The sequence below is a fragment of the Polyodon spathula genome, chromosome 26 (genome assembly GCF_017654505.1).
Source record: "Polyodon spathula isolate WHYD16114869_AA chromosome 26, ASM1765450v1, whole genome shotgun sequence".
Lineage (NCBI taxonomy): Eukaryota > Metazoa > Chordata > Actinopteri > Acipenseriformes > Polyodontidae > Polyodon > Polyodon spathula.
In genome coordinates this window covers 16,422,022-16,435,512 of record NC_054559.1, presented here as the reverse complement: position 1 = coordinate 16,435,512, position 13,491 = coordinate 16,422,022, and the positions used below count along the sequence as shown (strand labels likewise).

Sequence of the window (13,491 nt, the reverse complement as noted above, 5' to 3'; positions counted from 1 at the left end):
GATTGGCGTCAAATGAACCAATGGGAGGCATTATAAGTCGGCCTCCGTATGCAACTAAAGAATTTGCGTGATTGGCATGCTTCTGAGCCAATCGGCGACGGTCTAGTGTGTGTGTTACATAGTTGCTGTAAGGCGCATAATTGTCATTCAGTTGGAGAAAATTTTTTCGTGAGGTTTAGTTGTGTCAAGATTCGTGTAACTGCTCTGCCATGGCACCGACAGGTGAGTTTGAAAACTTGTGTTTGTAATTGGATGCCATGCAAGCGTCTTATAAGCCGAAATATGGGCAAGACTGACCGAGAAAGGTGATTGCACATGGTTCGGCACGCAGGGGTACGGTAGAGCAGGGAGGGAATGCGTGCACTGTTAGTAGGTAGTATTGTGATCATGGAAATATCTGCAGTGCTATATAGGGTTCTGGGTTTGCTGTTTTCACATTTCTAATATCATATCACGTTGGGCCAAACAGATCAAAAGCACGCAGGCTTTCAGCCATTTAGTTATTTTGGAATGAACTTGAACATGTCTGGTCGCCTAGCTAATAAAACCAGACTCGTGAGAAACGTTTCACGCAGGAGCCGTTTGGATGAGGGCCGCTGGTAACAGTCTGTATTGGTCGACACCGGAATATTACAGTACACGTGTAAATATGTACTATACCGTAATATTTGCACTGTAGAATTGAATTTAGACTCGCAAGGTTCTGTGTACCATTTTAATTTAATTATATTTTTTTGAGCCCTGAAATGTTTTTTTTTTTTTTTTTTTTTGGCGTCTTGCTGGCGGTAGACTTCGTGCTGATAATAGGAAGCGCCACAAAGTTTCCTGACAGTAGATTGTAAACTGGCTCTGGTCACTCCGTTAAAAAAAATGTGTTCACAAGTTGACCTGTATATGTAGGCAAGGTCGCATATCTAACCGAGAGCGTTAATACGTGATGGATTGGAAGGTGCTTAAGTATTAAGAATTCATCCAAAAAAGTCTCCATCTATCTCTGTCTCCAGTAACTTTGTCACTGTTACAGAAATAAGCAGTGACAAATCTGACCACCAGGCCTGGTTCAGATTGACCCGCGATCTGATCGGAGTGCAGCTCTGAATCTGTGCCATACAAGAAATATGAAGCAGACCAAAATCCAGAGACGGCAGTAAAGGTTTTAGACGCTTGTGTAGAAGTATGATGTTGAGTTTGGGTTTCTGCAGTCAGCCTGCATTTCATTATGATGCAGCGTAAAAGAATATCCTCTAGAAAGTGTCTTGAAGGCAGCAGGTGATGCGAGGGCATTTGCCATTTACTCCAATACCAACCTAACCCTAAGCAATCTCTGCCCTAAAACCTAACCCTAACCCTAAACCTAACAGACTTGGGCTCAGTTACAGTTCTAATGGCGTAATTTGTAATTCAATGCAATTATAATGTAATTGTAATGGAACCTTGACACACCTGTGTAATTATAATTCTACCATATCAATGATCGATTTCAGTACAGTTCAATTATGCATTTATTTGCCATGTGATTTATTTTTGTATTTTCAACCACTTGTAGTAGCTCCATTTGTTTGAAAAAAAAAAAAATGTAATGCATTATGTAGTGTGCTTCTGTATTGATACCTGTGATTATTACTTGTTTTTCTTTTCTCTCTCAAATAAACATGTTAATGTGGGTAGTTTATTACTTTGGTAGAATTGTAACTGCTGCAGCATAATTAATTGAACAAGATGGCATTTTGTAATTTGAGCAGTCAGTGGTGCTGTAGTTGTAATTGGCTGACCCCAAGTAATTTTGTATGTACACGGTGCTTCACTGCAAACCCTTTCCCCCCTGCCAGGTGAAGTGGTGATTGGCGACGGGCGGAGCGCCTCCGCAGTGAACCGGCTGCGCTGGGACCTGAGCCCCCAGCAGATTCACCAGCTGACTGAGCAGCTGATTCAGACGACCTCGCTGGTTTACGACAGGGTGGGGGCGGTGGAGCTGGACTCGGTCACCTACGAGAACACCCTGAAAGAGCTTGCTGATGTGGAGGTGGAGTACACAGGTAGGGAATAGCCTGGATAATCGGGACAGTGCTGCGATGCACACGTGGTCCTCTCTGTCCAGAACAATCATAGACTTTGACCCACACCCTAACAGGAGCAGACAGTTACAGCTCAACTATGAGTGAGCATGATTAGCTAGGAAGCCCACAGTAAAGTAGACTGGGCAGTACTCCAGTCTCCTAGGTGGTAGTGCTTGACACACGGTACTCTACAAACATGGACTATGATCCACCCATTTTTATCCACCCACAATCCTAACTAGCTGTTCCAGAGAATGCTTAGCTAAGGCAGCCCACAGTTAAATATTCTCTTCTCCATTCAGTTAATCTCAATGTCAGGCCTGATCTATATCAAGGGAATGCAAACCGACGTCGCCACAATGTTTGTGGGTCTAGTTTAAGTTTGAGTGTATCTAAAAATCAAGTGATTTAAATTTCCCTAGATCAATTGAATAGACCTCACAAGGGTTAGACATCCCACACTGTTCTCCAGAATACAGCTATAGCTGTAAATCTGTGTTAAATGTATGTTTGTATATCTGTTTCCAATGTGCCAGTTCTGTCTTGGGACTAATTGTTGCCTCAAACCCTACTGAAGACTAATGGGACAGTAGTCTCCATAAGCATGTCGTCATTTAACCAGACATCTACCTTTTTAAACAAAAACGATCAATTGAAACATGCACTGTATATTTGTGTTTGTGCATTTCCAGATTTCTCCTGCAACTTGACTTTACAAAAGAAAATGTCAGCATAAGCAGATGTGTGCCGCAGCAAACCCTTAACACAGAGGCTGCAGCAGGCTGCCATTGTGAGCGCTGAATGCAGGAAGGACACGGGTTGTTTCATAGGGCCTTTGTTTGCAGGAGTGCTGTAGCAATGGTATAGACTGTTCAGCAGTTTCTACACAGAGTAGCTGACAGTTTGCCTGTTAAACAGCACACTGGATGCTGGCATTGTTTAAAGGTATTGTGGGGCAGGTGGGCAGTTGTTTGTGTTCTTGTCCTGAGTAGCGTTACTGTGTGGTCCAAAGAGGAAATCTATCTTTACTTATGCTTAAAGTCCTTGTGAAAAGTGTAGATTTTATTTCTGTATCCCAATAAAGATTTAGATGAGAGGTTACTGAACTCAGAGGTGTAATGCAGAACCAGGATTACTCGGTTTGTTTTCTTTTTAGTTCAGCGGAACATGCTGGATTTCCCGCAGCACGTGTCCTCCAGCAAAGAGGTTCGGACGGCGAGCACGGACGCAGACAAGAAGCTGTCGGAGTTCGATGTGGAAATGAGTATGAGGGAGGACGTGTATAAACGCATCGTGGCTTTACAGGTAAAGGGCTTTCCTATAGCAGCTTTACACAAGGTGCGCTTGTGACAAACCTGAACCAAACGATGCAAAGAACTGAGGGTCATTGATGGGGTTCAGCTGACGGTCTTCTGATAAAATCTGTCTGTCAGCTCTCTTGCCTGATTTTAATCACTTCTGAACCAGCCATGCTGGGTATGTAATTCACTGTTATCTGAACTATACCTGTGCTTGCTTTTGTAGAAATTGAAAATAAAAGATCAAATAAAAGGCCCGGGAGGTGGGGCGGTGTTTGTCTGCAGTGTTTTCTGCCTCTTATTTTTGTTCCCTGTGTTTGGAAAAGGGGAAGCTGGAATCAGAAGCTCTGAGTCCGGAAGCTAAGAGGTACATGGAGAGGCTAATCAAGCTGGGGAAGAGGAACGGGCTGCATCTGCCCAAGGAGACTCAAGAGGTAAGGGACAGGATTGCAGGTCAAACTCCTTCAGCATGCAGAGCTATCCAGGACTGGGAGCATCGCTAAGGCTGCTCCAAATCAGATTATGAGTTTGTGGCATGGGGATGTGAAATTTGTTTTTGGATTAGAGATCGCTGATGTGTTTTGGTTTTAGAAAATATTTATCTTTGTGTTATGTAGGACCTGGCTGGAATGCAAATGAAGTTTGCTAAGCTTAGTGCAAAATTAACCCCTAAAGGACTATAACTTTTACAGAAAGGATAGGATAAGAAATGTTCAGCGTCTTTACTGACAGGTGGACTTTTTTCAGGAAATTAAAGCGATCAAGAAGCAGCTCAGCAACTTGTGTATTGACTTCAACAAGCACCTGAACGAGGACACCACCTGCCTGGAGTTTAGCAGGGAGGAGCTGGGTGAGTGGGGGAGCGAACACACTGTCTGATTCATAGCGTCTGCAGGACAGCCAGGCTGAGCTGCTCTGTATTACCGCTGACCCCTGTCTCCTCTCACAGGAGGTCTCCCAGAGGACTTCCTTGGCTCCCTGGACACTCAAGAGGATGGTAAACTGAAGCTCACTCTGAAATACCCTCACTACTTCCCAACTATGAAGAAGTGCTATGTCCCAGAGACCAGGAAGAAGCTGGAGATGGCCTTCAACTCCAGGTGCAAAGAGGTACAGTAGCCAAAGGAACCTGGGGGGTTGGGGTTAAGGGGGGTTGGGCCCTCGGTTCAATGAGCACACAACTTAATCCTGACCTAAACACCTCCTGACTGCCATTCAGACTGTGTTAATTATACCACGAGACGAGGAAATATACATTGTGGGATTGTGGTCAGAATTTACAAGTTTGACCGTGTATATATAATGCACCTTTTTTTAAAATTATTTCCATGCTTGCTTTCTTATGCTCTCTATTTTTAAAAATGAACAGTTCTGGGCTTGAGCCCCCTTGCTTTGCTACCTCCCCTTCAGGATCTGTGTGAATAAGGATCTATAGCTAGAGCTGCGTCTTGCTCTCCCTCTGCAGATGAACTCCAAGATCCTGAAGGAGCTGGTGCAGCTGCGAGCTCAGAAGTGCGCCCTGCTGGGGTTCAGCAGCCACTCTGACTTTGTGCTGGAGATGAGCATGGCCAAGAACAGCAAGAACGTGGCCGCCTTTCTCGGTAATCCAACGCCACACGTGCAACGACATAGTGATGTATTGAAGAACGATGGGGGATGAAGTCTTTCAAAGACAGTGGGACACTCGGTGTTGTAGGGAAAATTAATACGAACGTGGTAACGGAAGTAAAAAATATTTCTAACATGGCAAAAGGTCGGAGGAAGGTTCTTAACCCCTGGAGGTACACAAGGAATTGAGCGGCTGTTTTTCAAACGGTTTGTTCTTAAAGTACTTAAAGCGACTCAAGTATCACTAGGAGGAAACTGAAAATTTGGATGACCTCATCCAACCTGTCTGTAAATTTTAAATTCGTTTCATGCAGCTCCTAGCAAAAATAAAAACGTTAGCATTGTTTTTATTTGTGGGACCCTGTCACAACGACGGCCACAGTGGGTGATGACGGACCAGAAACAGGAACTGACTCAGAACGCAGGTTTTGGAATGGTGAAGGCGCTGATGCGCAGTTTAGTAATTAAACTGACAGAAAATAAAAGGTTTGTAACAAAAACAGCACACTGCACGTGAGGCCAAAATAAATAGACAAAACGAATAGACGCTGACAAAAACAGGGTGGACGAATGCTACACAAAACAATTGATATTTATAATTACACTTCTCTTTCTCTCTCTCTCTCTCTCTCTCTCTCTCTCTCCCGTTCTCCACTCCCGAACACACAACCCCGAGTGAGTGAAAACATGCAGCTTTTATGCAGCTGTACAGAGACTCGACTGCTAATCAGTCATTCAATTGGAGTCTCGGTACAACTGCACATGAATAAATAAAGTGCAATTCCCCGTGCTCACATATTATTACATTTTACCTGCACGTGAAGTGCTGTGCAATCCCTGTGCCTAAATACAAATATACATTTTAAACACTTGTGTTACACGGACCTGTTTATGTCCCGTGTACCAATGACTATACACCAACATTAACACACCAAACGCAACACATAACAAAATACACACAGGGGCGGGCACTTCGTCACAGACCCATATGTCCCTGACTTAAGTCTCTTTTTTTTTTCAAATAAGAACTTACTGTGGTTTTTTTTTTTTTCTTCATTGATGCTTAAGACCCAATAGCTTGCCCTTATTGACTTTCATATATATTTTTAGATATTATATGTAGTATAGGAACCCCAAAATTTGATATTTCAAAGAAAGACTAGCATTTAGATTTTTAAATTTATATATATTTTTTAACTTAGGACTTTATGTAGACCTCACATGAACATATATAGCGCACATTTTTTAAACAAAAAATAATTAACATTATGCAATGGTGTGTTCTCAGTTCATGCAGAAGGTTTAAGGTTAATACAGTGAGCCGTGGGCCCTACTTCTAACCCCCATTGTGCCCCTGCCCTGCAGAGGAGCTGGCACACAAGCTGAAGCCGCTGGGCGAGGAGGAGCGAGCCGCCATGCTGCTGCTGAAGAAGGCGGAGTGTGAGAAGCGTGGCGCTCCCTTCGATGGGCTGATCCACGCCTGGGACACGCGCTACTTCATGACCCAGGTGGAGGAGACGCAGTACGCCGTGGATCAGAACCTGCTCAAGGAGTACTTCCCCATGGAGGTGGTGACGCAGGGCCTGCTGGACATCTACCAGGAGCTGCTAGGGCTGCGCTTCCAGCTGGAGGAGGGCGCCCCCGTGTGGCACGACGATGTCAAGCTCTACTCAGTCAGGGACCGAGTCTCGGGACACACCATCGGACAGTTCTACCTCGACCTCTTCCCCAGGTACTGTCATTGCACACGAAACATTTTAACTGTTACACATGCAGCTATGGCCATAATTTTAGGATTGAGACGTTAATACAAATAAAAAAAATAAATAAAAATCTGTATGAACATGTGACAGGATGGATGTGTGGTGACGTCAGGCCAGAAGCAGGAACAACAACACGCAGGTAACTGCTGTGAAAAAGCGTTGCGTGTGGCGTTTATTTTCAATAACAAAAATAAATAAAAGGTTTAACAAAAACACTGATCACAGAGCGAAAATAAATATTTAAACAAACCAAAGTCATGAACACAAACAGTAACAAAACCCAGGTCAGGCTGAGCAATGGCCTTCACTGATCCTATGTTACTTTCTGTTTTTGTTTTTGAATTTCTCTCCTCTCGCTCTCCCATTCCTCCTCTGAACACCCACCCGGAACACGGAGAGCTGCAGGCTTTTTATACCCTGGCCGACAATAACATGCAGTCATAAATAAATCATAAAACAAAATACCACACCGAGACGCAGGGGCGGAGGGGAGACCCTGTTCTAAAAATAACCAAACCTCCTCGCCCTTTTATTTAACATCATGGAATCAAATGAACTACAAAGTCCACCGGAAGACATAATAGTAGTATAGCATTTCATGTTAGGTTTGTCCATTTTTCGTTAAGTTTGTGGGAAAACTACAAAGCGGTATGTAATTCAATGTGTTAACGTAACATCATTCAGCAGACTTCATTCCTCTTTATGAAGTAACATGAGTTAATAATATAGGGGGATGCAACTGAACATCTTATGCAACATATCTATGTACTTTACAATGGTTATTTTTGGTAACTTTTTTTTTTTGTGTGTGCATGAAGGTATAATCTTCAACAATTAAAATAAACACAAAGCTGTGTTTACAATCTGTTCCATCAGACTGCGTCAATGGGTTTGCACCCTCACTGATAATATCACCACAAGCAGTTAATAAATGATAAGGAAAGCACTGTCCAAAACACTTGTCTGCTTCGCTGACTTTCTTCCAGTTGTACAGTAGCATACTGACGCATCGGATGATTTGTTTCTATCGGAAGAGCCCGAGGGACCGGGACAGCTGCAGGACTATTCAGATGATTTGTTTGATTACAGGGTTCAAACCTAGAAAGTCATCCAGCCTGACTTTTATCAGCCCATGTGTTCATGTATTTTATACTACAGCTTGTGGAAACCACTTCAGATCTGTTTATCCTTCATAAACTTACTGCTTGGCTGCCATTGTAATCTGAACAGATGCCTTTTAAATAAATAAGTCGTGAGGGGGGGGGGGGTGATGCTGCTTGTTTTCTACTGTAAATAAGATATGAATCTCATTAATCTTCAAAGCAAGCAGAATTTCCTGGTGTGCAGAATCCTGCCCCCCTTCCTTCAGTGCACCCCTTGGAGAAGCTGCTGCTACTGGATAACTGGATCCTTTTGTTGCCATGCTGTAGTGGAAAAACTTTATTTTATTTATGTATATAATTCCACTTTCTGGACTCAAACCTTATTTGTGTTATGATTTTTCACTAATAAGGGGAGGTTGAAAATGTGTTCTGTTGGCCCTTTTTTTTGTTTTCATGATTATAGTTTGTTTCTCTGATTTCTGTTTCTCCTAACTTTACTTTAGCAAGGGCAGCTTGTGGGTTTAAACAGATCAGGATGGAGGCCAGCAACCTTCTTTGGTACTGAAGTGCTGCTGCTTCTGATGAGGAAGCACTAACCCCCCCCCTCTCTCTCTCTGTCTGTCTTTCTCTCTGTGTCTCTGCCTGTTTCAGAGAGGGGAAGTATGGCCACGCAGCCTGCTTTGGGCTACAGCCCGGCTGTCTGCTCCCCGACGGGACCCAGCAGATGGCAGTGGCTGCCATGGTGGCCAATTTCTCCAAGCCGACCGTGGATGCACCGTCTCTGCTGCAGCACGACGAGGTGGAGACCTACTTCCACGAGTTTGGCCATGTCATGCACCAGCTCTGCGCAGAGGTGAGGGGAAAGCAGCAGGGAGAGCAAGCCCGGGGCTTTCCATTAAACACATGAAATGCACAGCATCCTTTCAGAGGTGTGAATTAATAAGTGTATTTCACTATTGCTTTAAAACCTGGAATGTGCATAACATTTGAATAGTTTTACCTCGAAAACTTGTCCTAGACTTGCAGATTTAGTCCAAAGTTGCTGATTTTACAGGTTTTTATTTTTTTTAAAGGACATACAGCTGTAGTAAATGCAGACTGTATGTATGCATGTGTTTGTACAGACGCAGTTTGCCATGTTCAGCGGGACCCACGTGGAGCGCGACTTTGTGGAAGCCCCTTCTCAGATGCTTGAGAACTGGGTCTGGGAGAAGGAGCCTCTGCTCAGGATGTCCAAACACTATAAAACAGGCAGCCCCATCCGGGAGGAGCTGCTGGAGAAGCTCATGAAGTCTCGTCTCGCCAACACAGGTAATCCCACACTCCCCCAGCACTGTCCTAGCATTCAAGCACTCTCACCTCCCAAAGAGTCTGTATGTCCTGGTGATTTCAACAGGGGAACTAACTGTATATGCACACGGATTCACCAGGTCTAGTCTTTGCAATATGGGTTGACTGTACTAAGTGAATGGCTCTTGTAAAAGGCTGTGTTGTCACTCTCTTTCTTGCAGGTCTCTTCAACCTGCGTCAGATTGTGTTGGCGAAGGTGGACCAGGCTCTGCACACCAAGCCTGACTCTGACCCTGCCGAAGAGTACGCCCGGCTCTGCAAAGAAATTCTGGGGGTGCCAGCCTCGCCAGGTACAGGGAAGGTGGCTGGGCATGGGTGGTACACAGTTCACCACAGTCGTATTGTGTAGACCCCCCCAGCTGTTCAGACATTTTCATTCTCCTGCCCTGAAATTCTCCCGCTAATACACCTGAAGAATGGGTTGTTATATTTTGATCCTGTACAGATTACAAAAATTAATCCTTTTTGCTACGTCTATATATCTGAGTGTTTTTAAAGGAATTTAGATCAGCTGACAAATTTAAAAGACTGTCAAAAGTTTAACAGCCTGCCCTGGTCTTTTCTTGCTGTACTTTGAGGGCAGCTCCATCCTCAGTGCTCCGTGCTGTAATGAATGTGACAGTTCTCAGTGCTGGGTTCTGATCCCTTGTATTTCTTGTTTATCAGGAACGAACATGCCAGCCACGTTTGGTCACCTGGCCGGGGGGTATGATGCCCAGTATTATGGTTACCTGTGGAGTGAGGTCTTCTCCATGGACATGTTTTACACCCGGTTCAAACAGGAAGGCATCATGAACCCCAAGGTCGGTGCACAGAGCTCAATATCCCGCCTCACCTGATTTACAATCCGCTTGGCTCTTTGCTGTACATTCAACAGTGATTTGATGAAACTCGCTTTCCCAAAATTCAGTACCTCCCCCAAACTTATTTTCTTTTCCGTTGCAAGTATTTAGGTCAGTATTACATAGTTTTGGTATTCAGTGTTGCTTCAGCCGATGTCTAGTTTTGCTACTGCTAGTTGAAATCTTTAACTCTTCTGTGCTCTGACATGTGTTTGCAAAATATGGCCTTATCCTGAGTTATTGTGAGAGCCTTGATAGACTCCACATTACTTGCACAATATTGGCACAGAAGGATATGTACAAATATACAAGGCTGTCTGTTTTGGGTCAGCTCTGCATAGATTACACAAATGAATACAAAATAAGGTCAGTTTATTTTGCGTTCGGAACTGGTTAAAAAAAAAAAAAAAAAAAAGGTTTTGTCAATGCTGAGGAAACTGATTTTCTTTGAACTGAAGAAGTATGTGTGGAATTTCTTTTCTATGGTATTTCACACAGGTTGGTTTTACTTTAATTGCTGTCTTTCCCTGTGGTGTCCTGCAGGTGGGGCTAGACTACAGGAACTGCATCCTGAAGCCGGGCGGGTCTCTGGATGCAGAGGTCATGCTGAAGAACTTCTTGGGTCGTGAACCGAAGCAGGAAGCATTCCTTCTGAGTAAAGGATTGACCGTAGAGCTGGAGCAGGGCAAACCATGCGCCTGTTGACCCCTGAACCCCCCAGTCACCCTGGCAACCGAGATTGTATTTGAGAGAACACAACCCATTTTACCCTTGGTTATTCTATGAGCTTTTAGGAGCCCTTAGTGGCTTTTGTTTTCTTTTTGATTTGTTGCAATGGCTCTTAAAATAACATTCAATCTGTTGAAACCACAAGGTTGCTGTCCAGTGCATTCATTCGTTAAACTGTGGATTAACACATCCTGGCTTTTAATGGTTTCGTTAAGTACTTGAGAGCAACGGTTTACTATAGCATTCAGAGTCCTGGACTGGTCAAGTCAACACACAGTGTCATCTTAAATCTACTGTGTTGTGGGTCCACACACACACACACACACTATTACAGGGATTGAAGCTGGGTGAGGTTGATTGTTGATTAGACTTGCCATGTGTCAAGTTTGGAATTTATTTGTTAACAAAAGGAAGCCTGAAGTTTTGTATTCTGAAAGCATCTTTCCATTTGGGATTTTTTTAGGGGTTTTTCTCCCGTCCCTCTTCTCCAGCTTCCATCTCCTGTGCTTGTCTTTGGAAATGAATGTCTCCTTCATTCTGGCTTTACATTTCCATGGTTTCAGGTTGCTTTTTTTTTTTTAATTTAGAAACCTGAATCCAAATAAAGTGCAGTTTTACTAGAGTTTGAAAATACACAAAGGTGTGACAGTCTTGAACTATTGAGAGAATAATACAAATCTGCAAAAGATGATTTTACATAATAGCACCATAGCAAATATTCTGTAAGAAGTTCTGTTCCTAAGACAGTTAGTGTTAAACTCTGTATGCTGTTCAGGCTTCATCTGATCCTTGGGGCACTTTGAGGCACCCTAGAGACCGATTTTATTACATTGTGTGTGTTCAAAAGAAGAGTTTTCAATTTGATATTAATGAACTTGTGGTGGGGTTTAAAACATATGATGGCAAATCTGCCCCCTCCAGTCCCAAGTATTTGTTCTAAATTGTTTAGTTGAATTAATTACACCTCCACCCAGGTCCTCAACTAGGCAATCATTTAATTTACCTGCCAAACCTGGAGTGGAAGGACCTGCCAGGGTTAATGCTGCTTTAAAATATTCAAGCATTTTGGGGTTTATTTTCAGTTTATTTAGGTCATGTGGCAGAGTTTACACCTCTGCAGCAATATCCCCATCGTATTCCTGACCACCTTTTTATTTGATGTGTTTTGTTCCTGTTGGAGTGCAGTATCTACTGAATTCCTGCATGTGGTGCTGTTCTCTCAGATTCTATAATGCATTCAATAAACTGAAGGGTGACCGGTACAACAAAAATGAATACTAAATTGCATTGGTTTAGTGATTGACAAACACATGTTACAATAAAGTTTTTAACACTGTCACATTTAAGTATTTCTTTTTTTATTATTATTATATATGATGTACTATGAGATACTGTTTAATGTAGAAAAACAATAAATATAAAGCTTTGTTTAAAATGAAACCCCTTTGGTTCAAGTGTAAACAATAGAAATAATAAACACTGGACCGAATTAGTGGGCCTCCTCACCAGCCAGTGCTGTCTGGTGTTTGATTGTTTGATGCATTCGTCCTGCAGCTAAAAACCTGGCAGTTTGTATTAGAAGCATCTGTAACCATCTGTCTCCGCACTGCTGTATCTCGTCTGTGTAAATGGGTCCCAGATGAAGTGTGTAATTATGCACTTTGCATTATAGTTCATCATTCTTATTTACTGCCAAGAACAGAACGCTGCTCTTGTTTGAAGCTCCAATGAGGGTCATTTTAAAATAAATAAAAACTTCCTTTCAACGTGTATTTTAACTCCAGGCACTTGGTTTGCAGATTGCAGAAGCACAATGCTCTGAATGCCTGCGATCTGATCCAACCCAGCTGAGCTCTGTGGAAACGAAGTACAGCCAGACGTGTTTGTAACCACCACTTCGGATCAAGACACCATTTAAAAGTAAAACGGGTAATGTACCAGTATATACACGCTGGGAATCACCCTACTGGTCGTTATGGAGAAGTGGGCATTAATATATGTTTGACTATTGGTAAGCCCCCTTGCAATGTTCTGCTATAAAATAACACCATTTGTGCTACCTGACTCGATCATGAGATTTAAGAGAGTATTTCCAGGCCACATTTCCTAAACCGCGATACAAACGTAGCTGAAGGAAAGACCGCTCCCTGCTCTCCGCTCCCCTACCGGCAGTGACTGTCCAGATCCCTGAGCAGCCAGTCCTCCCTGGGGCTCCACAGCCGGGCGTAGCCGTGGCTTGGCACCAGGATGCGGTTGAGCGTGCGCTCGTGGTTGACATGCTGAACAGCCATCAGCGCGTACTCCCGGCGCTCCAGCACAGGGGAGCTACACGAACTCGCAGTGCACCAGCCCAAAGTGGTTCTTGTAGGTCTGCTTCACCTGCACCTCCAAGCGCGTCTCTGAGCCCTGGACCACACGAGACAGGATCTTTACCCGGAACACTGGGAGAGCCAGGGAGAGAGCAGGGACAGCCGGGGGAGGGCAGGGAGACATTTAGGAGCATCCAGGTTATTGTTGGTTTGACTACAATCTTTCACAGACATCTATTAATAAACGCTATAGGGAATTTATAACTAGTGGACATCAAATATTTACACAGAAATAGGAGTATGTGGTGTGGGGTCACACTGGAATGTACTGTGGGGTTCAACACTTTACGGGTATATGGACTCACACAACCCCACACTAAAAACTGCTACAGGAACTTACCGAAATCACTGCTGCAGTACAGCTGTGCTCGT

General features: G+C 43.6%; 1 protein-coding gene across 1 annotated transcript; it reads left to right on the top strand.

Moving 5' to 3' along the window:
- Positions 1-101: 101 nt before the first annotated feature.
- Positions 102-12,086, top strand: LOC121300806 (thimet oligopeptidase-like). Its single transcript, XM_041229678.1, has 13 exons — positions 102-222; positions 1,830-2,036; positions 3,214-3,362; positions 3,682-3,789; positions 4,103-4,205; positions 4,305-4,465; positions 4,821-4,956; positions 6,329-6,695; positions 8,481-8,682; positions 8,954-9,140; positions 9,341-9,469; positions 9,846-9,982; positions 10,565-12,086. Exons 1-13 carry the CDS (start codon positions 210-212, stop codon positions 10,724-10,726), a joined length of 2,061 nt encoding a protein of 686 aa, XP_041085612.1. The 5' UTR covers positions 102-209; the 3' UTR covers positions 10,727-12,086.
- Positions 12,087-13,491: the final 1,405 nt, after the last annotated feature.